General features: G+C 45.7%; 1 protein-coding gene across 1 annotated transcript in view; it reads right to left on the reverse strand.

Annotated features, from left to right (window-relative positions):
- Positions 1 to 21,335, reverse strand: part of LOC137545528 (collagenase 3-like) — a 35,257-nt gene extending 13,922 nt beyond the window's left edge. Inside the window, exons 1-5 of the mRNA XM_068266868.1 lie at positions 21,199 to 21,335; positions 16,812 to 17,056; positions 13,753 to 13,901; positions 2,321 to 2,446; positions 217 to 378 (exon numbers count right to left, since the gene is read on the reverse strand). Coding sequence (XP_068122969.1) covers positions 217 to 378; positions 2,321 to 2,446; positions 13,753 to 13,901; positions 16,812 to 17,056; positions 21,199 to 21,318 — 802 coding nt within the window. The 5' untranslated portion in view covers positions 21,319 to 21,335. The remainder of the gene's footprint in view (positions 1 to 216; positions 379 to 2,320; positions 2,447 to 13,752; positions 13,902 to 16,811; positions 17,057 to 21,198) is intronic.
- Positions 21,336 to 26,687: the final 5,352 nt, after the last annotated feature.

The raw sequence follows: 26,687 nt of genomic DNA on the forward strand, positions 1-26,687 counted from the left end.
TCCCATTCAGATAGCCCTCACAGTGCCGCGCCTGAGGACATATGCCCCCCCCCCATGCCCTCCTATAGCTACGCCTCTGCCTTGCACCTTGCCCATTCAGTAAATCTCAGGAAGAGGGGCTAGATACATAAAGAAAATACGTGGATTTATTAGAAACAAACATTCCCTAGCGTCATCATTAATTGAGTCCTAGGACATCTCACTGGCTTTACTCACCATACAGCTCCTGGATTCCCAGAACATCATCTTCTGGAAGCAAAAAGGTGTTGGGTTCAGCATATGAATAGACTGGATACATAAGAGATCCTGGATCCCTGGAGTGGTCCAATCCCAGAGCGTGGCCAAATTCATGAGCCGCCACAATGAACAGATTGTATCCTGCAAGGTATTATTCAATCACAGTTATTTATTGGAAGCTGAATATTCTTTAATGCATCTTGATCAAGAACTTCCTGCCACCCACAGAGGACATTACACAAATTCAAGGTCAACTTCACCACAAATGGTACAAATTATACAAATATTGACATTCAAATGCTTGCACAATCTGGGCCCTGGATACCCCAAGGATTTATTGAAACTGCAGCACACCACAAACAATCATAGATCAAAAGAATCTAATAACTTGACCACCCCAAGAGTTTATCTCAAAACGTTTGGAGCCAAAGCCTTCTTTCATGCTGCCCCTACCCTTTGGAACTCCCTGCCACACCCAATCAGGACATCTCCATCCCTGGAAGCATTGAAGTCCAATGCTATGGGTTCTCGTGCAATTGCCAAGATTTCCTCTATAGTAACCCTGGCCCTAATTATAATCATCAGAAATTCTGATGACATTCAGGAAACAGTCAGTGGAAGGAAGTAAAAAAAAAAGTATCTATATCCTAAAATGATACTGCCAGTGACTGTCACATACAGGCAGAAATCACACAATCTTGTAGCATAGAGCGCGTAGAATAATAACTGTACAGGTGAAACTCAAAAAATTAGAATATCCTGCACAAGTAATTTCAGTAATTCAACTAGAGAGGGTGAAACTAATATGTGAAATAGACTCATTACATGCACAGCGAGAGATTTCAAGCCTTTATTTGCTATAATGTTGATGATTATGGTTTACAGCTTATGGGAACCCCAAAATCAAAATCTCAGACCATTAGAATATTGTGACTAGGTTCAGTATTCTAATCAGACTCTAATCAGCTAATTAATGCAAAACTCCTGCAAAGGCTTCCTATTTCATATATTAGTTTCGTATTTTAAGTTGAATTACTGAAATAAATGGACTTTTGCACGTCACTCCCAGAAGCCTCCAAGGAGCCATCTAGGCTCCAGACACCTCTAGAAAGTTGCCAAATCATCCCTTTAAAGAGACACTGAAGCGAAAAAAAAATTATGATATAATGAATTAGTTGTGTAGTAGGGATTGAACATTGGTAGCAAAAAAATATTCTCATATTTTTATTTTCAGTTTTACAGCTTTTTTCTTTTATAACATTGCATCATTCTCTAATATTTGCAGTTTACACACTAAGCAGTCTAAATGTTTTTACAGAGCAGGAGTAACAACTGGAGTTTCTTAACTTTTCCTGTACTGGAAACAAATATTGGACTTACCGTATGTCTTTGTTCATAACGCTTTATTTCTTACCTGTACTATACAACCGATTCATTATATCCTAATTTTTTTTCGCTTCAGTGTCTCTTTAAATACTGACGTCTGAGGGCTTGTTTCCAGTAGTGCGGTGCGGAATCGCTTGCATTCCACCGCGGACAAAATCGCATGCGGGTGCGATTCCGCATGCGTTTTTGCCGCAATTTCGCATGCGATTCCGCATAGGTAAGGTATATGCGAATTTAACCATGTCACTGCCTGTGTAAATTAACATTAATACCTATGCGAAATCGCATGCGATTTCACGGCAAAAAACGCATGGTCACCCCGCATGCGATTTCCCTATTAGATACATTAGCGGCGATTCGCGCACATTCCTTCTGCACGCGAAATCTGACGGCTCTGCCGTGCAGATTTCTGCCGCCCCAAAAAACGCTCCCGCAGCCGCACAAGTGGAAACGGCCCCATCCACTTACATTGCTTATGCGAATCCGCGTGCAGTGCCCGCATGCGGATTCGCTATAGTGGAAACGAGCCCTGAATGATTCTGGCTCTAGTGCTACTTGCACAGATTTAGCGCCTAAACTGCATCTAAGGAGTCACAAGACCTGTATCGTATAATTCCTGCATGTCGATGAGTTGGCAACACTGATCGCTAGATATGAGCCCAAACATGACCGCACAGTATCACGATACAGCACCTACCTTTGTAGCCAGTGGTGAAATGTTCGTCATCATCAAAGTGGGTATCACCCCCAAGTTTGTCTCCGGGGGGGAAAGCATGAGCCAGCAATCCATGGGGACCATCAAAAGGGTAGAAATCTCCATGTTCTAGAAGCAACAAAGATATAATAATGTCATTGTAGACAATAAAATAGTTATATATCAGTATAACAATGAGATCAGCAGAAATACAGAACAGTGGGGCAGATTAATTGAAACTAGTGTGAGGGAAATGTTTTAAATTGGTTCAATCAAAATGGAGCAACTACCCAAAGCAACCAATGAGAATCCAGGATATGGTGACCAGCTTTAACTTTGCACTAGTTTTCATTGCATCTTAAAGAGGAAGTCCAGTGAAAATAATGTAATGAACAAAAGTGCTTCATTTTTACAATACTTATGTATAAATGATTTAGTCAGTGTTTGCCCATTGTAAAATCTTTCCTCTGCCCGATTTACATTCTGACATTTATTACATGGCGACATTGTTACTGCTGGCAGGTGATGTCACTGGAAGGAGATGCTTCTTGCTTTTTGGCAGTTGGAAACAGCTGTTATTTCCCACAATGCAACAAGGCTCCCACAGTGTGATGTCAGCACCATGGTCCTGACATCACACTGTGGGAGGGGTTTCACCACAATATCAGCCATACAGAGCCCCCTGATGATCTGTTTGGGAAAAGGAAAATATTTCTCATGGGAAAGGGGGTATCAGCTACTAATTGGGACGAAGTTCAATCCTTGGTTACTGTTTCTCTTTAAGTTGTTACAACTCTACCAACTTAAGTTGCAACAGTATTGCCTGCAGGGTTTTGGGCAGTCAGGAACTCTTGCTGACTCAAAGGTGAAGGTGAAGGGGAGGGGTGTTACAGAAGCCGCCATACACATGCTAGACTCTAGGCTCAAGGACCACTATCATAAACATTTTTAAAATGTACAATTCATGTGTACACATAGTTAGACGTACATATTTCCCAGAAAAGAACGCATGCACTATAAGTTACTTTTCTCCTATGTTGCAGTCGCTTACAGTGGGCAGTAATATTCAGATTTGACAGGTTCCAGACTAATCTATCTCCTCATGGGGGAGTCACAGTAAACCCTTTATTCTATACAAATGCATTCCCTGGAAGGGATCTATACAAAGATGTTGGTCAACCTCCCTAAACATTTCCACACTATTCTGGAAGTTGGTTGAAGCAACTGTCATTCAATAAATGTATTTGAAAATAAAGAAAATCCTGAGAATCCCCCATGATGAGATGGATTAGTCCAAAATCTGTCAGATCTGTCAGATTTTGTCTGCTTACTTTAAGCGACAGGAACATAGGAAAAAATGTTTTTAGTGCATTTTAATCTGGGAGAAATGTACTTCATGTACCGGTATTTTAACATTTTTAGCAACAGTAGTTCTTTAAAGAGAAACTCCAACCAAGAATTGAACTTTATCCCAATCAGTAGTAGCTGATACTAGTGTTGGGCGAACAGTGTTCGCCACTGTTCGGGTTCTGCAGAACATCACCCTGTTCGGGTGATGTTCGAGTTCGGCCGAACACCTGACGGTGCTCGGCCAAACCGTTCGGCCATATGGCCGAACTAAGAGCGCATGGCCGAACGTTCCCCGAACGTTCGGCTAGCGCTGTGATTGGCCGAACGGGTCACGTGGTTCGGACCCGAACGCGCTCTGATTGGCCGAACTGTCACGTGGTTCGGGTAAATAAATACCCGAACCACGTCATATCTCCGCCATTTGTCTGTGGGTTTAGCTTTGGGTAGGCAGGCAGGGTAGTTCGCGCTCCAGCCACGCTAGCCAGGGTCCCCCCCAGTCATTGTGTGTCGCTGCTGGGAATAGTAGTACACCGCTCGCTCAGCATTCTGTTTACTGCCACTCTGTGTACCTCGCTCAGCCACACTATATAGCATTCTGTTTACTGCCACTCTGTGTCTGCTGGGAATAGTAGTACACCGCTTGCACAGCCACACTATATAGCATTCTGTTTACTGCCACTCTGTGTACCTCGCTCAGCCACACTATATAGCATTCTGTTTACTGCCACTCTGTGTCTGCTGGGAATAGTGGTACACCGCTCGCTCAGCCACACTATATAGCATTCTGTTCACTGTTCTGTGTCTGCTTGGAATAGTGGTACACCGCTCGTTCAGCCACACTATATAGCATTCTGTGTACTGTTCTGTGTCTGCTGGGAACAGTAGTACACCGCTCGTTCAGCCACACTATATAGCATTCTGTGTACTGTTCTGTGTCTGCTGGGAACAGTAGTACACCGCTCGCTCAGCCACACTATATAGCATTCTGTTCACTGTTCTGTGTCTGCTGGGAATAGTGGTACACCGCTCGCTCAGCCACACTATATAGCATTCTGTTCACTGTTCTGTGTCTGCTGGGAATAGTGGTACACCGCTCGCTCAGCCACACTATATAGCATTCTGTTCACTGTTCTGTGTCTGCTGGGAATAGTGGTACACCGCTCGCTCAGCCACACTATATAGCATTCTGTTCACTGTTCTGTGTCTGCTGGGAATAGTGGTACACCGCTCGCTCAGCCACACTATATAGCATTCTGTTTACTGTTCTGTGTCTGCTGGGAATAGTGGTACACCGCTCGCTCAGCCACACTATATAGCATTCTGTTCACTGTTCTGTGTCTGCTGGGAATAGTGGTACACCGCTCGCTCAGCCACACTATATAGCATTCTGTTCACTGTTCTGTGTCTGCTGGGAACAGTAGTACACCGCTCGTTCAGCCACACTATATAGCATTCTGTGTACTGTTCTGTGTCTGCTGGGAACAGTAGTACACCGCTCGTTCAGCCACACTATATAGCATTCTGTGTACTGTTCTGTGTCTGCTGGGAACAGTAGTACACCGCTCGTTCAGCCACACTATATAGCATTCTGTTCACTGTTCTGTGTCTGCTGGGAATAGTGGTACACCGCTCGCTCAGCCACACTATATAGCATTCTGTTCACTGTTCTGTGTCTGCTGGGAATAGTGGTACACCGCTCACCCGTCACTGTATAGCATTGTGCTCTGTGTCGCTGCTGGGAATAGTGGTACTGTATAGCATTTCTGTACTGCCACTGTACTGCTGCCAGTCAGCGTGTACTGTAAGGATAAGTGAAATGAGGAAGAAATCCGGTGAAAGAGGGAGGGGCAAGGGAAGAGGTGTTTCCCCTGACGGTTCACGTACAGGCCACAGGGGAGCACCCAAGAAAACCCACTCAATACCACCCATGTTGTCCAGGACAACAACCCTCACAAATCCAAAAGAACAGGACCAGATAATTACTTGGATGACCTCTCAAGCGTCCAGCAGTGGGTTAAGCAGCACCAGCACATCACGCACGAGGTCCGAGTCCTCAGCCAGTTACAAGGAGCCAGTGGGCACAAAGCTGACACAACCGGCAGCGACACCACGCACACAACTGCCAGATAACCAGTCCGATGAATTACCTCAGGACACAATGGGGTATTCGCAGGAGCTATTCCCAGCCCAACAAACTTCCACCTTTCAAAGGTCAATGGAGGAACAGCCAGAAATGTTGTGCCTGGATTCACAACCGTTAACTGTGGGAAATGTACCGCGCACTGAAATACGAGGCGAGTCCGAAGAGGACTCGGAAACCCAAATCCCAGAGCAATTTGGGCAGGAGGGGTTGCAATTGCAGGAGGTCGGCCGACAAGATCTGGAAGACGACGTTGGAGTGTGCTGCGCAGAGGTTGTTGTGGGGAGCTCTACTCCACGGCGGTGGCCCACAATGACATATGACGAGTTTGAGGAGATGGAAGAGGAGGGTATGGACAATGTGGACAGAGACCCAGATTTTGTTTGTGAACGAGAACATCGCCGTCGTAGCAGCAGCACAGATGAGTCTGTTGAAGAACACACTGCTGCACGAGTTCGCCTTGTGCCACAAGGTAGGCGGCGCGCAATTTCAGGCACCACAAGCGTGGAAGTTCAAGTGAGAGGCAAAAGAGGAGCAAACAGAAATCGCCAGCAAGGAGGCAGGTGCTCCAAAGTCTGGGCTTTCTTTGAAGACTGCACTGAGGATGTTACCATGGCGATTTGCAAGGTGTGCAAGACCCGCCTGAGCAGGGGGAAAAATATTAACAACCTCTCCACCACCAGCATGAGCCGTCACATGCTATCCAAACATCCCACTCTTTGGGCAAACGCGTCAGGACAGGGTACCAGAAACAACACTGCCTCCCTTGGGTTCACCAGACCCGCCTCAGCAGCAGCAGTAGCCCAGCCATTGCGTGGTTCACAACATTCACAAACATCAGACGACGCTGACACTGTCACTTTCCGGAGTAGTGCTCTTGAGGTCTCCCAGTGTTCATCAAACACAACAACCAACAGCCCTTCCGTGTGCAGCGCTACGGTTCAGTTGTCTGTGTCGGAGATGTTTGAGCGCAAGAGGAAATTGCCAGCAAATGACCCCCGGGCCGTGGCAGTAACAGCCAGCATAGCCAAGCTTCTGGCCTGCGAAATGCTGCCATATCGATTGGTGGAGACAAACAGCTTCAAGGGCATGATGTCAGTGGCCATCCCACGTTACGTGGTTCCCAGCCGCTACCACTTTGCACGCTCTGCAGTGCCTGAGTTGCATGAGCACGTGGTCAGCAAAATAACCCGAAGCTTGAAGAATGCCGTTGCCTGCAAGGTTCACCTCACCACTGACACCTGGACGAGTGCGTTCGGCCAGGGTCGATACATCTCCCTTACCGCGCACTGGGTGAACCTTGTGGAGCCTGGCAGCGATTCCTCACCTGCTACGGCACGGGTGTTGCCCAAGCCACAAACAGCTGCACCGCCGTCCCTCCCACTGGATAACAGCAGCACCTACCTCTCTGACTCCTTCTCCTCCAACGCATCTCAAAGCTGTACCTCATCCGGAAACGCTAACCCAGCAGCAGTAGGATCGTGGAAGCAGTGCAGCACAGCTGTTGGCATGCGTCAGCAAGCGTTGCTGAAGCTAATCTGCCTTGGGGATAAGCAGCACACAGGGGAGGAAATTTGGAGGGGAATAAAGGAACAGACGGATTTGTGGCTGGCACCGCTGGACCTGAAACCGGGCATGGTTGTGTGTGATAATGGGAGTAATCTCATTCGCGCTTTAAGGTTGGCTAAGCTGACACACATCCCTTGCCTGGCGCACGTGATGAACCTAGTAGTTCAGCGGTTCCTGAGGACATACCCAGGCGTGCCCGATCTGCTGTTGAAGGTGCGTCGAGTGTCCAAACATTGTAGAAATTCCAGTACTGCTTCGGGGGCACTCGCCAAGATGCAGGAGCGCTTCAATCTCCCCCACCATCGCTTGCTGTGTGATGTCCCTACGCGCTGGAATTCTACGCTGCACATGCTAGCCCGCTTTTGCGAGCAGAAGAGTGCAGTGGTCCAGTACATGACGGCGCAGTACCGAGGCGCATCCGGCCAGCTGCCAAGCTTCTGTGGATCCGATTGGGCCAACATGTTGGACCTCTGCCAAGTCCTCCAAAATTTTGAGCAATCCACGTTGCTTGTGAGCAGTGACAACTCTTCAGTCAGCATTACCATACCACTGCTGTGTTTACTGAAGAGGTCGATGTTAAAAATCAAGGAAACAGCTGTCATGATGCAACTGGGGGAATCTGAAGGAGAAAACGATCAGCGTGATGGTACCAACATCAGGCCATCCGCCTCAGGGAACGCTGGCCCCAGCAGCTATGACGAAGAAGAGGAGGAGGAACAGCTGGAGTTGGAGCAGGAATTTCATGCCACCACTGACGAGGGCCAGAGCGGTGCACGTTGGACTTCCACAATTCAACGCGAATGGTCAGCAGAAGCAGACCAGGAGGAAGGTGACGACTATGATGCATCACAACAACTATCACAACGCTCACAAGAGGATGATGAGGATTCTGGTAGGACTCTGGCACACATGGCTCAATTCATGCTAGACTGCATTGAACGTGACCCACGCATTGTGCGCATTCTGGACAACACCAATTACTGGGTTTATACCCTTCTGGATCCACGGTACAAACACAATGTTCCAAAACTGCTTGAAGAAAGAGTCAGACAGGTCAAAATGGAAGAATACCAGCAGGCCCTTGTGGAGACTTTAGAGAGGAGATTGACATCCTCCCCCTCCTCTAGCCAGTTGTACGCAGACAGACTGACTTCCGCAAACCCAGGACGACCAGGAGGGCAGCAAACAACGCAAGCCGCAGCTAGTACCCAAAAGGGAATGGTATCGGCAGTGTCCTTGGAGTGGGAAAATTTTCTGACACCCATGCAGCCGCAGCCCACTGAACAGCAAGCGTGCAGATCCACCTCCAACACCGATCGCCTGGAGAAGATGGTCAAGGACTACATGTCAGATGGCGTAGCTGTGTCGAACCATCCATCTGCACCCTTCAACTATTGGGTATCGAAGCTAGACACCTGGCACGAACTGGCAATGTACGCAATAGAGGTGCTGGCTTGCCCGGCAGCCAGCGTTATGTCGGAACGCTGTTTCAGTGCTGCCGGAGGCATCGTCACAGATCGGCGTATCCGCCTCTCTACAGACAATGCAGACCGTCTGACTCAAATTAAAATGAATCAATCCTGGATTGGAAATGACTACGCAACACTCCAGGACCCCAACCAAGTAACATGACCAATGAACATCTGGGATGGTGTTGCGTTTCCGGGCCCTGTTTATTGAACCTCTCATCTGTATTACATTTATGACTGCATGGCGGCAAAAAGCATTGCTGCTATATCCGCACGCTTTTTGTCCACATGCAAGGCCTGGGTTGTTGTGTCTCACAAAGCGTGGCCTTCTCCTCCTGCGCCTGCTCCTGTTCCATCACGTCTGCTGCTGCTGGGTTAGCGTTGCCGCGTGGTCCCTGTTTATTGAACCACTTATCTTTATTACATTTATGACTGCATGGCGGTACAAAGCATGCTATCCGCACGCTTCTTGCCCTCATGCAAGGCCTGGGTTGTTGTGTCTCACAAAGCGTGGCCTTCTCCTCCTGCGCCTCCTCCTGTTCCATCACGTCTGCTGCTGCTGGGTTAGCGTTGCCGCGTGGTCCCTGTTTATTGAACCACTTATCTTTATTACATTTATGACTGCATGGCCGTACAAAGCCTGCTATCCGCACGCTTCTTGCCCTCATGCAAGGCCTGGGTTGTTGTGTCTCACAAAGCGTGGCCTTCTCCTCCTGCGCCTGCTCCTGTTCCATCACGTCTGCTGCTGCTGGGTTAGCGTTGCCGCGTGGTCCCTGTTTATTGAACCACTTATCTTTATTACATTTATGACTGCATGGCGGTACAAAGCCTGCTATCCGCACGCTTCTTGCCCTCATGCAAGGCCTGGGTTGTTGTGTCTCACAAAGCGTGGCCTTCTCCTCCTGCGCCTGCTCCTGTTCCATCACGTCTGCTGCTGCTGGGTTAGCGTTGCCGCGTGGTCCCTGTTTATTGAACCACTTATCTTTATTACATTTATGACTGCATGGCGGTACAAAGCCTGCTATCCGCACGCTTCTTGCCCTCATGCAAGGCCGGGGTTGTTGTGTCTCACAAAGCGTGGCCTTCTTCTCCTCCTGCGCCACCCTCCTCCTGTTCCATCACGTGTGCTGCTGCTGGGTTAGCGTTACCGGTCCCTTTTCCTGGAACCTCTTATATGTATTACATTTATGACTGCATGCCGACAAAAAACATGTTACCTGTGCAAAGAAAACAGACATTTCCCGCATTTAAAAGACAGTTTTCCCTTTGAAACTTTAAAATCGATTTTCTCAAAAACTATAAGCTCTTTTTGCTAATTTTTTTTTCCTCTTGTACCCACTCCCAAGGTGCACATACCCTGCAAATTTGGGGTATGTAGCATGTAAGGAGGCTTTACAAACCACAAAAGTTCGGGTCCCCATTGACTTCCATTATGTTCGGAGTTCGGGTCGAACACCCGAACATCGCGGCCATGTTCGGCCTGTTCGGCCCGAACCCGAACATCTAGATGTTCGCCCAACACTAGCTGATACCCCCTTTTACATGAGAAATACATTGCTTTTCACAAACAGACCATCAGGGGGCGCTGTATGACTGATTTTGTGCTGAAACCCCTCCCACAAGAAGCTCTGGGACCGCGGTACTTTTGGCAGTTTGTTACAATGTAACAAGGTTCAGGGCTCGTTTCCACTATTGCGGTGCGGAATCGTCTGGATTCCACTGCTGATGAAATCGCATGCGGATGCGATTCCGCGTGCGGTTTTTGCTGCGAATTCGCATAGGTGAGGGTATATGCGATTTTAACCATGTCACTGCCTGTGTGAATTAACATTGGTACCTATGCGAATTTGCATGCGAATTCGCGGCAAAAACGCATGGGGAAAACGCATGCGATTTCCCTATTAAATACATTGTGTGCGATTCGCCTGCATTCCACACGCAGGCGACTTCTGAGGGCTCATTTCCACTATAGCGAATCCGCATGCGTTGTCTGCATGCGGATTCGCACAGCCAATACAAGTGGATGGGCCTGTTTCCACTGGTGCGTTGTGCAGAGCGTTTTTGTGTGCGGGGAAAATCTGCACGGCAGAGCCATCAGAATTTGCTCCCCGCACACCGCTAAGCGAATCGCATACAATGTATCTAATAGGGAAATCGCATGCGGTTTTGGCATGCGTTTTTCCCCGCGATTTCGCATGCGATTTCGGATAGGAGGTAATGTTAATTTACACAGGCAGTGACATGGTTAAAATCGCCCACCTACTACCCTATGCGAAATCGCATGCAAAATCGCGGGAAAAACGCATGCAAAATCGCACCCGCATGCGATTTCGTCTGCGGTGATTTCCCGGCGATTCCACACCGCACAAGTGGAAATGCAGCCTGAGGGCTCTGCCGTGCAGAAAAATCCTGCACAGAAAAACGCACAGCAAAACTGACAAGTGGAAACAGGCCCATCCACTTGTATTGGCTGTGCGAATCTGCATGCAGGAAACACATGCAGATTCGCGATAGTGGAAATGGGCCCTCACAGACAGCCAAAACAGCTAGCAGCAGCTACATAACCTGCCCACAGTAAAAATGTCACCATGTAATAAATGTCAGAATGTAAATTGGGCAGAGGAAAGTTTTTACAATGAGCAAACACTGACTAAATCATTTATACATAATTATTGTAAAAAGGAAGCACTTTTTTTATTGCATTATTTTCACTGGAGTTCCTCTTTAAGCATAAATGCTTGCAGGCAAGCTCTGGTTACTAATGCTGCATACACACTTGAGATAACAGTCTTTGGAAAATGAAAGATCACAGACCAATTTTACCCTCTTCCATGTAGTATGAGAGCCATACCTACACAGTCTATTCTATGAAGCTGCACTCCCCATCAGATAAAATCTTTGCAGGATGCTGCACACACAGATGCCCGTACACACTCAAAAGATCATTATCTGCAAAAGATCTCTTCCTGCAAAATATCCATTCCTGCAAAATGCATTATAGTCTATGAGATCTGCAGATCATCATACACACTTGGTTTAACAGACTTCATCTGCATATCTGGCAATCATCTGCAGATCTGAAAATCCACCTTGTTGAATCTGATCTGCAGATGATCTGCAGATGATTGTCTGTTAAACCAAGTGTGTATGATGATCTGCAGATCTCATAGACTATAATGCATTTTGCATGGAATGGATCTTTTGCAGGAACAGATCTTTTGCAGATAATGATCTTTTGAGTGTGTACGGGCATCTGTGTGTGCAGCATCTTGCAAAGATTTTATTTGTTGGGGAGTGCAGCTCCATAGAAAAGACTGTGTAGAGTATGGCTCTCATACTACATGGAAGAGGGTAAAATTGGTCTGTGATCTTTCATTTTCCAAAGACTTTTATCTCAAGTGTGTATGAAGCATAAGGGAGACCTGGGCTCATATGCAATTAACTTTTTCACCTGAGTTTTCTCCTAAGTGATATTTTTATACTTGTAAATAAAATGCCTTTTAAAGCCCCAGCAAGCAAGAAAATACTCAAAATAGCTTTGATAGTACTCTTCTACCTAATTTTTGATATTTTTTCAATTGCAAAGTGCTGAATAGATACTTTAAATAGAAGATGAAATATTATCTCCCAGGAGAAAACTGAGGAGAAAAATTTAATTGCATATGGCCCCTGCTGTCAAAAGAGTAGTGATTGCTGGAAAACCATCCAGTCACATGTCAGCTTTACAATACATCTCCTACCCAAATCTGCATCTGTAGACACATTTGCCTTTATATTTAGAAGAGTTTTTTTTTTAAATAGAACCCGAGGTGGAGTTCTAAGAATGAAATCTGCGCTCAGAGGCTGGGTCTGCTTATATTGCCCAGCCTCTGTTGCTATTTCAATCCCCCCAAAGTTCCCCCTGCGCTCCGCTCTCCCCATAAAGCATCAGCCGCGCTGCCAACACGCAGCGTGGCACAGCGGGCTGTGTTTACTTTTGTCCTGTCACTCTCGTTGCTCCCCCCGCCTCCTGCATAGCGCCAGTCCCTGCCCGCGTCCCTTCCCTCCAATCAGCGGGAAGGGACGCAGGCGGGGACCGGAGCTATGGAGGAGGCGGGGGAGCGGCGGAGACTGACAGGACAAAAGTAAACACAGCCCGCATAGCGTGGATGTGATTTATGGGGGAGAACGGAGCACAGGGGGAGCTTAGGGGGGATTGAAATAGCAACAGAGGCTGGGCAATATAAGCAGACCCAGCCTCTGAGCGCAGATTTCATTCTTAGAACCCCACCTCGGGTTCCCTTTAAATGTTTTTGGGGAAATAGCTGGAATGTGTACTAAATACCCAATACACCTTTCAAATTAATTATAAATTAATTTTCCTCATTTTTTTCCTGCATAGACACATTAATAGAAGCCCATAAAGATTTTATCGCCTTAAAGCAAACCTGAGGTGAAAATAAACTTATGAGACAGTGACTTGTATGTGTAGTACAGCTAAGAGATAGAACATTAGTAGCACAGAAAAGAGTCTCATATTATGTTCCAGAACAGGAAGAGTTAAAAAAAACTTCAGTTGTTCTCTATGCAAAAGAGCTATTCGACTCAACTTGGCTTAAATACAATCCTGTTTTCTGAAGCATTTAAACAGTCAAGAAACAGTGAGAGTCAGCGTGAGATAAGGTTTTACTGCAGGAAGGTTCAAAGAGTCATTATTTCTGCTTTGTTTTATAGCTTAAAAGACAGAGTGTGGTTTTCAAACTGCAACTGTGACATAATGATGCAACGTTAGAAAAAAAAAAGCTAAATAACTGAAAATAAAAATATTTCCTTGCTACTAATGTTCTATTCATTATCCGTACGGCACATACAATTCGTTATATCACAGGGTTTTTTCCGCTTTCAGGTTTGCTATACGTTTTTCTTACCTTGTTTTCCAAAGGAGATCATGATGTCGGCCGTCCCGCTGCGCAGTCTGGTGATATTTAGAGGGGTGACATCGATCCATACTTTGAATGCTTTCTTAAATGCTCTGTCCACTTCAGCATGAGTTAGATCAGGGGTGTAGTTAAGAATTCTGCCAAAAACAAAGGCAATTATATGTTAGGGCAGTGATGGCTAACCTTGGCACTCCAGCTGTGGTGGAACTACAAGTCCCATGAGGCACTGCAATACTCTGACAGCTCTGAGCATAACTTGGGGAGGCAGATGCATGATGGGATTTGTAGTTTTGTCACCGCCGGAGTGCCAAGTTTAGCCATCACAGTGTTAGGGCAAGGTTTCAATTTGTGACAAAAGAATGAAAGTAAATTTCATTAGAAATAAAAGTAGCGATAGCTCCTCAAGCAGAGTAGAGGTTTTCCTGCTCACACTGAGGCCCATGTCCCGCAAGTATCAATGATGTAGTGATGATGAGGGGTGCAGAATTACCAGAGAGCTCATGGTGACCCAAAACCACTAGGAAATTATAGGGGGCTAAATGAATGAATATAATTTGCCTTCTTATAATAAAAAGTATTTCCAACATTTCAGTTTCAAGAGAGCAGCTGTGGTTTCCCATGATGCATCACTCCTGAATATGCAAATAATCTCTTTATACCCCTGTAAGCCAGGCACACATCCAGAACCGCTGTTGTTGAGTGAGCTTATAGCTTATGAATTTTGCAAAGCTACACCAATCCAACATGCAGAGCGCCTGTTTCGTCTAAGCTCTATCCCATATGAGGACCAGAAAGTCCAAAACAGGCAGTATGCTTGTTGGATTGATGTGGCTCTGTAAAATGTAGAAGCTATAGGCTCACTATACACCAGCGGTTCTGAATGTGTGCCTGGCTTACAGGGGCATAAAGTCATGATTTGCATAATCAGGAGTGATGTATCATGGGAAGACGATAAGTTGGTAAGAAAATGATACACAAAATGTAAGTAGTAATTCGAAAAGAACTATGTGGATTGATCAATATATATGAATCACCCTTAGTAATTATTATTATTATTAATGATTTATAAAGCACAAACATATTCCATGGTACTGTAAAAAGTAAGAAACTGGTTTGTATACGAATTGTCTATAGTAATTATTATTAATATTAGTTAATAAAGCGCAAAAATATTCCATGATGCTGTACAATGTAAGAAATAAACATTTGGTACAAAATAATACAGACAATGGTAAACACCAAATATAAACAGTGGTACAAAAATACAGAACTGGTACCAGATATAGTCATTACAGTTGCATATAAAACATGATGAATAAAATGCATTACGAAATTTAAAGACACAAAAGGGTGAGAAAGCCCTACCCTTGGGAGCTTACAATCCAAAGCAATGGGGGAAAGGGGTAGTATATAATATACATACCTAGAGGCAGTGTGTTTTAGGTTACCTAGTAAACTTGGCCAGTGGTTGAAGGAGGAATCGGAGCAGTGCGTTTTCAGCGCTGCTAGATTTGGGCGCAGCCGGCGCCTCCGTAGACTTCAATAGGAGTCATTCCTATTAAAGCGCTCAGTGAGTAACGTCGGCTCCTTCAGAAGATGGAGCCGAGGTTGCTTAAAAACATAATAATTCGGCCTCCAGCAATCGCTGGAAGCCGAATTATACTATTCCCCCACTATCCATGTCGGCCTGGAGGGGGAATAGTAATTAAATCGGCCCGGACTTGTGCAGAAGCAGGATCAGCTATATACCGCTGTATCCTGTGCCCAAGTCTACCGGCGCCGATTTCAAATGTACTCGGAGGAATGGCCCAGTTAGAACATATTATGCTTGTTGTGAAAAGTACCGCTTAATGCAGTGTTTCTCAACCTTTTTTCTGGTATGTACCCCATTTAAAACCCTGTACTCACCAAGTACCCCCCAGCATAGAAAACATTATCACAAGTACCCCTTGAAAAATATATATATGTAATTGTAGTACATGATAATTGGTTCTAAACAATTTCCAAGCATTTACTATTGCTTTATATTAGCTAAAACACTAATTTGGTGTTTAAATAAGATCAATCATTTTCTAAGGGCTCTTTCACACTAAGGCCTCGTTCACATAATTTAGCGCAGATGGCTGTGCGATCGGAACGCAACGCGTCCGATCACACGCCATCTGTGCTACTATGCGCTGCGCTGCAGATCCCATTCATTACAATGAATGGGATCTGCGCTGCGATTATCAAAAATGCGTGCAGTACGCGATAGCGCAATCTCGCTGCCACGCAGCGCATATGATGGGAACGGTAGAAGGGCTGTCTATGCCCTTCTACCGTTCTTGCGTGTCGCACACTATACGCGCTGCCAAAATGTGCACGGCAGCGCGTATAGTCTGAACGAGCCCTAAGACATTGCGTTTGATGCGATGTTAAGGTCGCATAACGTGCCCCTAACGCAACACATGTTAGTTTTGAAGTTGGACGTTATATTGAACTGCGTTATGCGTCTCTTGATGCGTACTTTTCGTTGCATACTTATGGAACAAAAACGGCGCATGCGTCACATTTTTAAAAAAATCAAAAACCTTACTGAGCATGTGCAAACAGTCCAACGTAGCTAATAACACAGACAACGAACAGCATGCAACACTTTCTAAATATTGCTGCACGTTACACACAACGCAACGTGAGCACTGTGAATGTTGCACAGACTTTGTGCTGCTGTGCGTTAGTCTGCGTTATGAACTTCCCTAACATGCGACCTTAACGTCGCACTGTGAAAGAGCCCTAAAACTCTAAATTTGTTATTCTTGGTTAAGTATATAAAGCCCGAGTACCCCCTGCAACCATCAGAAGTACCCCCTGGGGTACGCGTACCACACATTGAGAGCCTAGGGCTTAATGATTTCAAGAGTTGTAGAGTGGCAGATATGTTTGAAACAGGATTCCAGAGGAGGGGTGAGGCATGTGAGATATCCTGTATACATGAATGCAAGGAGGTGATTCTAGAGCAGGATAAAAGAAGGTCGCATGCAGATCTCAGAATGCAGTAATAACAATACCTGTAGGTGATATTCAGCCTGGGCCATTTAAGCTTTCGTGGGAAGAAGTTGTATTCACCGATATCGGGCACGCCACACCTCGGCTGTTTCATGATGTCCATAGTGTCCTCATCCAGTGTGCCGGTGACTTCCAGGCCGAAGAAGGCCTGCATTTCCTTCAGCTGGTTGGTCACGCTGCTGGAGGCGCTGCGCTTCAGCATGCCCGCCGGATTGGCAGCAGAGCTATAGAGAGTGCTGAGGTATTTCTGGGGCACAAAGAAGACGATTGCCAATAAAAAACAACTACACTAACACAGGGATGCAGAGGCGGGACAAGGTCCTCCAGCACCCAAGGCTGAGACACCAAAGTGCGCCCCTCCATCCCTCCCACCCCAGCCGTCACACACTGATTGCTATTAGACTAAGAGGGCCACAGGGCCCACAACCTCCCCAACACCTTAATATCTAGTTATCTGGTTTGCAGTCACTGCTATGTATCCCCTTTTCTTATTTATTTCTGCTTCAAACACAATTAGGAATGACAGCTGAATGAATTGTGCGCCCCCTCCTACACTGCGCCCTGAGGCTGGAGCCTCTCCAGCCTATGCCTCGGCCCGGCCCTGCAGGGATGTCTTGTTTTTAACACTTGTTCAGCAAACTGTACTAAAGTCTTACCTCCCACTACAAAGAACTAAAACAGACCACTCTGCTGCCCAGTGGCGTAACTACAATTCAGGGGGGCCCCCCAGTTTGATGGGGACCCCACAATGTTCACACCTTGACTCCTCTCCTCTTGGTACCCTTCACGGCCTTGGGGCCCACCTCACACTCTGGATAATGTACAGCTTCTGTCACAGGACACCTAGGTTCAAATCCTGGCTCTTCCTTTTTAGCAAGCCAGCACCTACTTAGTAAGGAGACCTTGGGCTAGACTCCCTAATACTGCTACTGCCTAGTGAGAGCGCCCTAGTGGCTGCAACTCAAGCGCCTTGAGTCCACCAGGAGAAAAGGGATATACAAGTTGTATTTGTCTTGTCTTATTTCCTTTTAAACAGTAGCAGTGGCAGTCCTGCTGATCTTACTGGCTTCAGTAGTGTCTGAATTACACACCTGAAACAAGTATGCAGCAAATGCAGTCAAGCTTCAGATCAAAATGATCAAACATCTGATCTGCTGCATGCTTGTTCAGGGTCTACAGCTAAAAGTATTAGAGGCAGAGGATCAGCAGGGCTGCCAGGCAACTGGTATTGCTTAAAAGGAAATAAATATGGCAGCCTCCATATCCCTCTTAAGTCAGTTCTTCTTTAATGTACATGCAAAGGACAGACATTTATCTGGGTGGATGTCAATATGAAATCCTGAATGACACGGCAAGGTATTCCTTATTAGACGTTTAGAATTAAGGGGCCCATACACTGGTCAATTTCAGTCGTCGATCAACCGATCGATTCGATCAAATCGATCGGTCCATCCTGGATGGAAAATCTAGGTCGATGTGCTGCTGGCAGCAGATCCATGGCCCATAGAGTTGCATTGGATCTAATGGTCAAATAATGCATTTAGATCGATTGCCAATAGATTTAATTCTGAAATCTATTGGCAATCTGCTCCTAGTGTGTGGCACACATCAGATAGATTCCTGTCAGATTGGACTTGACAGGCATCTGACAGAAATCTATCTGATGATCGAATCTGCTGCAAATCTATAAGTGTATGGCCACCTTTAATCAGAGTTAATAAAAAAAACTCTTTAGCCCAATCAAAAATGTAAAATGTGTAGAAACTAAATACAAAGACTTAAGGTGGCCATACACTGATAGATTTGCAGCAGATTCGACCATCAGATAGATTTCTGTCAGATGCCTGTCGAGTCGGAATCTGACAGGAATCTATCTGATGTGTGCCACACACTAGCAACAGATTTCCAATAGATTTCAGAATGTGACTAATCACCAGTGTAATTTGATCTCTCCGCTGTGTCGGCTGGCTGGCTCGATAGAGCAGCCAATTTGTAAACACAGGATGTTAACCCCATGTCTGCTTCCATGAAAGGAGAAAGTAGGATTTGTATCAGCTGTAATAAAGAAACGTAAAGACCACTATCATAAAAAAAATTGTAAAATGTAAAATACATGTAGACACATACAAATAAGAAGTATGTTTCTTCCATAGTAAAATGCACTATAGATTAATTTTCTCCTATGTTGCTCTCACAGTAGTTAGTAGAAATCTGACAAAACTGGCAGGTTTTTGGCTAGTCCATCTGTTCATGGGGGGTTCTCAGTATTTAATGTATTCTTTACAAAAGCACTCCCTAGAAAGGATTAAAGATGCAGGCCACCCCACCTACCTGTTTGCACACTATTCTGGGAGTTGGACTGAGCAACTGCCATTCACTAAGTGCTTTTGAAAATAAAGTTATCCCAGATAATCCTTCATGAGAAGATGGGCTAGTCCAAAACCTGTCAGTGTTGTCAGATTTCTACCCCCTACTGTTAGTGACAGCAAAATAGGAGAAAAATCATTTATAGCACATTGTACTCTGGGAGAAATGTACTTTGTATTTATGTGTTTTCATGTATTTTAAATTTAATTTTTTTTCATGATAGTGGTTCTGTAAAGAGACTCTGTAACAAAAAAAAGTTGCCCTGGGGGGTACTCACCTCGGATGGGAGAAGCCTCAGAGTCCCAATGAGGCTTCCCCCTCCGCTGTAGCTGCAGGCAATCCAGCGCTGGCTCCCCCGAAGTCTCCTGCAATCCACGCTCGACAAGCCTGACAAGGCTTGCTATATTTACCTTCCTGGCTCCAGCGGGGGCGCTGTTGTGGCTCTCAGCACGGAGATAGGTGGAAATAGCCGATTTCTTTTGGGTCCGCTCTACTGCGCAGGTGCAGGAGACTTGTGCCTGCGCATTAGAGCGGACAGACAGTGATCAGCTATTTCTGCCTATCTCCAAGCGGAGAGCTGATACTGCGCCTGCGCTAGAGCCGGGAAGGTAAATTTTTACATCCCCGTTGTTCCGAGGGGAACAGCGAGACTGCTGTGGGACGCAGGAGGACGGGGGTAGCCTCGATAAGATCCAGAGGCTTCCCCCACCCGAGGTGAGTACCCCCCAGGAGAACTTTTGTTAGTTACAGATTTTTCTTTAAGCCTACTTGCACACTAAGACGTTGCGTTAGGTGCCACGTTAAGGTCACATAACGTGCACCTAACGCGACGCCTGGGGCTCTTCGTTGTGGACGTCAGAGTGAGCCGCGTTGTGCAGCTCACTCTGGCGTCCGTGATGCCGTGATGCGCACTCTTGTGCACATGCGGCATCACGTGGTCCCGCCGGCCAATCACCGCACAGAGCGGCTGCTCCAGGAGGTAAACACTGCACGTCACAACGTGCAGTGAATATTAATTAGCCATGTGCCTGGCCGCTCTCCGCTCCTCCCCAACATGACTAAGCTTGTGCAGACAGTCTAACGCGGCTTAAGCCGCTCTAACGCCGTAGCATGCTGCACTTTCTTAAGAACGTGCAGCGTTACATGTAACGCAACGTGGGCAGTGTAAACAGCCCACTTGTGTTACATTGCTGTGCGTTGAGGGAGCGTTACAGGCTGCACTAACGTGCGCCTGTAACGTCCCTGTGTGGAAGCAGCCTTAAAGAGAATCTGTATTGTTAAAATCACACAAAAGTAAACATACCAGTGCGTTAGGGGACATCTCCTATTACCCTCTGTCACAATTTCGCCGCTCCTCACTGCATTAAAAGTGGTTAAAAACAGTTTTGAAAAGTTTGTTTATAAACAAACAAAATGGCCACCAAAACAGGAAGTAGGTTGATGTACAGTATGTCCACACATAGAAAATTCATCCATACACAAGCAGGCTGTATACACCCTTCCTTTTGAATCTCAAGAGATCATGTGTGTGTTTCTTTCCCCCTGCAGCTATCTTCCACTGAAGTGTCAGGCTGTTTCTTCCTGCAGAGTGCAGACAGCTCTGCCTGTATGTAATTCCTCAGTATGTGAAAGCCCAGCCAGCTCAGAGGAGGATTTATCCAGCTTGTAAAAGATAAGAGAGAAGAGAGAAGCTGCCCTAATCTAAATAATACACAGGCAGTGTGCAGAGAGGGGCCTGGAGGGGGGAGATGCATCACAGAACCACAACACTGAAGAACTTGGCAGCCTTCCAGACACAGGCTGACAAGTCTGACAAGAGAGAGAAAAGTTGATTTATTACAGAGATGGTGATAGTATAAAGTGCTGCAGTAAGCCAGAACACATTAGAATAGCTTTTGGAACTTGTAGGATGATAAAAAACAGGATGCAATTTTTGTTACGGAGTCTCTTTAAGGTTATTATGCTGTTGATTATCTTTTAGAGCAGAGAGGAAGTTCTGAGTTCAGGTCTGCTTTAACTTACCTGAGCCAATCGAAGTTCATTGTCTGTGAACTCAGAGCTGTCTTCTTGCGGGATGGGGACCGCCAGACAGGAGTCCAGGCTGATGAGCAGGACGATGGCTGTTAGCACTGCAGGGGACATGGCTGCTTTCTTAACCTCAGAGACTTCTGTGGCTGACTGACTGCTGCACCATCCTTCTTATATAGTACGAGGGCCGTGAGTCACTCCATTGAGAAATGCTGCAGCCTCTGACCAGCAGAGGGTAAATAGGATTCCTCCTAAATCCCCTCACAAGGTATTCTGGTTTGTGGTGTGGGACAGAAAAACCTATACATCCGTGCCTTTTATGAAAGAATATCTCAAAGTAAACATGGCTCAGCAGATTGGTGTGTGGGAAGCCCAGCATTGCATCAAGTGCCCCACTGTGCTTGTTTTTATCCATTAGTAGGCAGAAAAATAACTTCTTACTCAAAGTTTAAAAGGGGAGAGGGGGGAAAAGTGCTGAGAGAGACTGTAACAGCCAGAATGCAGCCTTCACAGTAAGGCCTCATTCACACCTAAAAACGCAAACGCAAGAGCTTCGCGTTTTTGTGTGCTGTTACACCGCCCGCCCCCACCGGCGCTCCACTGCGCGCTGCTTTTTTTTAAAAAGCGCTTTTCTAAGCGCTTTGCCAGAGCGGTTTTGAGATTCACTCCCTGGCGCAATTCAGGAAGTGAACTCTTTGACCCGGAAAAAAATACAATGCATTTATTCTAAAAACGTGGACCCAAGCGCCACATAAAGCGGTTCTGTGAGCGTTTAGCGCTCTTCCTATACCTTGCATTATAGCAAAAACGCCCCCAAAATGGTACATGCACCGCTGATATGAACTTTCTTATAGAGATTCATTGCACCAGTGTTTTGTGGGCGATTTAAAAAATCACCTGCGCATGAAAAAAGGCTGAAAACACCCCTAGTGTAAATGAGCCCTAAAGGTGGCCATTAAATTACTTGATTTTCCACCCAGCGAATAAGCATTTGACTTTATTGGACCATCAACAACAGTATGGTCAATTGAAAGTCAATCGACTAGTGGCGCACATACTGAAAGCCAGAGGATTTTATGCTTTTCCTTCACTAATCGGGGGTGGAGCTAGAAATCATGGGGCCCCATATCAAAATTTTGAATGGGGCCCCCCAGAAAACATTATAAGGTACCTTTTTGCCCCAGGGTGCCCCCAGCATAGGGAGCTAGAGATACCACAACAGTCTTAGGTAGCCCCTAGAATAGAGAGCTAGAGATACCACCCAGAATTAGGTAGCTCCCAGTATAGGGAAAGGTGGTCACTGTGGGGATACCACGGTCACCTGTATGACAAGGAGATACCAGCAGCCAAATGATGCAGTATTGTGGGGTATTAGATGTTAGATTGTAGTATAAGAGTATTTATACTCACAAAGGTAGGTTGCAGTCCCGGCAACCACCGTATATCGCCAATGGGGAAATAACCGTCCCCACTTGGTATTCCAGGTCCTACTGTAACTGGATGGTTCATTTCTGACGTCCATGCTTGTGACCATATTTAAAAGGCACTTGTATTGACCTGAAGAAGCCGGCTGAGATGCACGTAACACATTGTCCTTTTAATAGTGCTGAATAAATAATTACATTTTTTTACATTTACCCTGTTGGTTGGGTTCTTCCATCTGGAGTGGTAAAGACACCTCCCTCCACCTTATTATTATTTTTTGTTTCATTACATTACCTTTTTTTGGGCACCTCCACCCCCCAGTACAGGGAGCTAGATACCCCCAGTATTAGGTAGCCCCTAGAATAGGGAATTAGAGATACCATTCAGAATTAGGGAGCCCCAAGTATAGGGAGCTAGATACCCCCAGTATTAGGTAGCCCCCAGTATAGGTAGCCACAATATATGAAGCTAAATGTACCACCCCCAGTATGTGTAGCAGAGGGGCCCACAGTATAGGTAGCCAGATTAGCCCCAAGTATAGGTAGCCAGATTACCCCCCCCCCCCAAGTATAGGCAGCCCTCCAAGTATAGGTCCCCCCCCCAGTGTAGGTGGCCAGATTAGTCCCCCAAGTATAGGTTCCCCCCCCCACAAGTAAAGGTAGCCAGATTAGTCCCCCAAGTATAGGTCTCCCCCCCCCCCCCACAAGTAGAGGTAGCCAGATTAGCCCCCAAGTATAGGTCCCCCCCCCCAAGTATAGGTAGCCAAATTAGTCACTCAAGTATAGGCCCCCCAAGTAAAGGTAACCAGATTAGCCCCCAAGTAGAGGTAGCCCTGCCCCAAGTATAGGTAGCCAGATTAACGCCCCTACACTAACGTATAGGTAGCCAGTTTAGTGCCTGAATATTCTAAGGCAGGTTAGCCCTCAAAAGTATAGGTAGCCCTTATTGTCAGCTGAGATTACTGCCCCCCCCCCCCCCCCCCTCCTTGGCTACAGGCCTTATAGCTATGGTAATGCCAGGGGAGCTGAACGATGTTGTGCCTCCAAGCTCTGAAACCAAAAATCATTTCTGTGTTTATCCACATCATGTGTACAGTAGCCAAGTCCTTCACTATTGATAAATATTTTCCATCCTGTCCAATCGAGTAAATGGGTCGATTTGACTAGATATCGGTCAATATCCATCAATCGAGCAGAATACAACAAAATCGATTCTCCCACAATCCGATAAAATGATGGAATTGAATAGTCGATCAAGCAAGAAAATTTAGGAACGTGTGGGCAGCTTAAAGTGAACCAGAGACGAAAATGAAAAAGATTTTATACATACCTGGGGCTTCCTCCAGCCCCATCCGTACAGATCGCTCCCACGCCGCCGTCCTTCGCTGCCTGCAGCTACGAGAACCGGGTCCCCGCACTTCCATCAGTCGGACCCAGTCTAGTGTAAGTGCGCTGTTTGCATATCTCTACAGCAGCCCCTGGAGAGATACGCAAACAGCGCACTTCTCTTACGCTAGACTGGCTCCGACTGACGGAAGTGCGGGGGACCTGGTTCTCGTAGCTGCGCCCAGCTGAGGATGGTGGCGTGGGAGCGATCTCTGCGGATGGGGCTGGAGGAAGCCCCAGGTATGTATAAAATCTTTTTGCTTTTCCTGTCTCTGGTTTCCTATAACATAGCTAGATAGATAGATAGATAGATAGATAGATAGATAGATAGATAGATAGATAGATAGATAGATGACTTCGCACCCTATGGAACTCCCTCCTATCCCCCCATGGAACTCTCTCCCCCTCAGACCTGTACCTTCCAGCATTAAACAATAAAGAGCTACAGTAAATGCCCCTGAGCAGGGCCGTTGCCATGGACACATTAAAGGGAACCTAAACTGAGAACGATATGGATTTTTCCTTTTAAAATAATACTGGTTGCCTGTCTGACTCTCCTGCTGATCGTGTGTCTTTAATACTTTCAGCCACAGCCCCTGAACAAGCATGCAGATCAGGTGCTCTGACTGAAGTCAGACTGGATTAGCTGCATGCTTGTTTCAGGTCTGTAATTCAACCACTACTGCAGTGAAAGAGATTAGGCCTGCCAGGCAACTGGTATTGTTTAAAAGGAAACAGCCACATCCTCCTCAGTTTAGGTTCCCATTAAACTCTTTAGAACCAAAAGAAAAGCATCCATCTAGGCAATCGTATGTAATAATAATAATATTACCAAGTGTTGCAAAAATATCAAATATTTATTAGGGAACGTATCCCAAAACCAACATAAAAACAAATTACTCATCTCCAGGGTTACTGAGAGGCCTGACCTGGTCTCTGAATGGCTGCATGCTGTATAAGGCAATGCTTTTCTCCCATGGGGAAGCTGACTGGCAGACTGGAAAAGTCCATTCCCACCGCTCGCTGAACCATGTTCCCCAATGTCCTGTGGTCCATTCCACAACCCTTCTAATACTGTAAAGCCACACTGCTGCAGGCTGGTCAAACTTGCTGAAGCATCCCCCTGCCAGAAAAAACATGGAACCCAGCTGGAAGTGGCTGTATGATGTCATCACTGAGTTTTGCTGGATAATTAGTAAGTATTGAGCTGCAAACAAATTAAAGGAACTGAAATGTAAGGGATAAGAAAGCTGGCATATTTATATTAATTTCATTTTAAATGCACATTGCCTGGCTGTCCTGCTGATCCTCTGCCTATAATACTTTTAGCCATAGCCCCTGAACAAGCATAAAAATCAGGTGTGTCTGACTGAAGTGTGACTAGATTAGCCACATGCTTGTTTAAGGTGTATGATTCAGACACTATTGCAGCCAAATAAATTAGCAGGACTGGCAGGTAGCTGGTATTGTTTAAAAAGGAAGTAAATATGGAAGCTTCCATATACCTCTCACTTCAGGTTACCTTTGAAAAGTGGGATTTAAAGTACACCTGAAGTGAGAGACATATAGTGGCTGCCATATTTATTTCCTTGTAGAGATCTTGCTGATTACACACCTGAAACAAGCATGCGGCTAATCCAGTCAGACTTCAGTCAGAAACATCTGATCTGCATGCTTGTTCAGGGTCTATGGCTGAAAGTATTAGAGACAGAGGCCCATGTGCAATTAACTTTTTCACCTGAGTTTTCTCCTAGGAGATCATTTTCATCTTCTCTTTAAATTAACTTTACAGCATTTTAAAATTGACAAAGTACCCAAAAGTTAGTTAAAAGTTACTATCAAATTAATTTTGAGTATTTGCTTGCTTGCTGGTGGCTTAAAAGGCACCAGTTGTGAAGTTGTGAAAATATCACCTAGGAGAAAACTAAGGAGAAAAGGTGAATTGCATATGGGCCAGAGTCTCAGCAGGACAGCCAGGCAATGTGCATTGTCTAAAAGGAAATAAATATGGCAGACACATAGGCCCATATGCAATTCCCTTTTTCACCTGAGTTTTCTCCTAGGAGATAATTTTTCATCTTCAATTTTAAATAACCTTCCAGCACTTTTCAACTAAAAAAGTACCATAAAGTAGGTGAATAAGTACTATCAAAATTATTTTGAATATTTTCTTGCTTTCTGGTGGCTTAAAAGGCATTTTATTGACATGGTGTGAAATATCACCTAGGAGAAAACTATGGAGAAAAAGTGAATTGCATATGGGCCCATATCTCTCTCAGTCCAGGTGTAGTTTAAAGGGTGCTGTAACATCCAAGAATGAACAATTGGCCAAAAATAATTAGTGCCCCAAAAATATACGCAAACCCATTTTTTTCTAAAAATAGGTCCCTATATGTCCCCCATTTTGTTTTCTTTTTACGTGGTCTAGGTGCCGTTGCTCAACTACATGAACTGTGCCAAGCTGGATTTATATGTTAAAATCTATCTAGTAATCACTTCTCAGCTCCTTCCACTTCTCAGCTCAGTACAGCTCAGTTTCAGCAGTTTGCTTATATTTACTAAATGTATCCGACAAAGGAATGTAAACAAAAGATAATGTTATCACCTCTTCGGATGCGGCCAGAAGCTTTTCACTGAAGCAAGGAGCTTTCCTTCCACTGAAGAGCAAAGTGC

This window comes from Hyperolius riggenbachi, chromosome 2 (assembly GCF_040937935.1).
Source record: "Hyperolius riggenbachi isolate aHypRig1 chromosome 2, aHypRig1.pri, whole genome shotgun sequence".
Taxonomy (NCBI): domain Eukaryota; kingdom Metazoa; phylum Chordata; class Amphibia; order Anura; family Hyperoliidae; genus Hyperolius; species Hyperolius riggenbachi.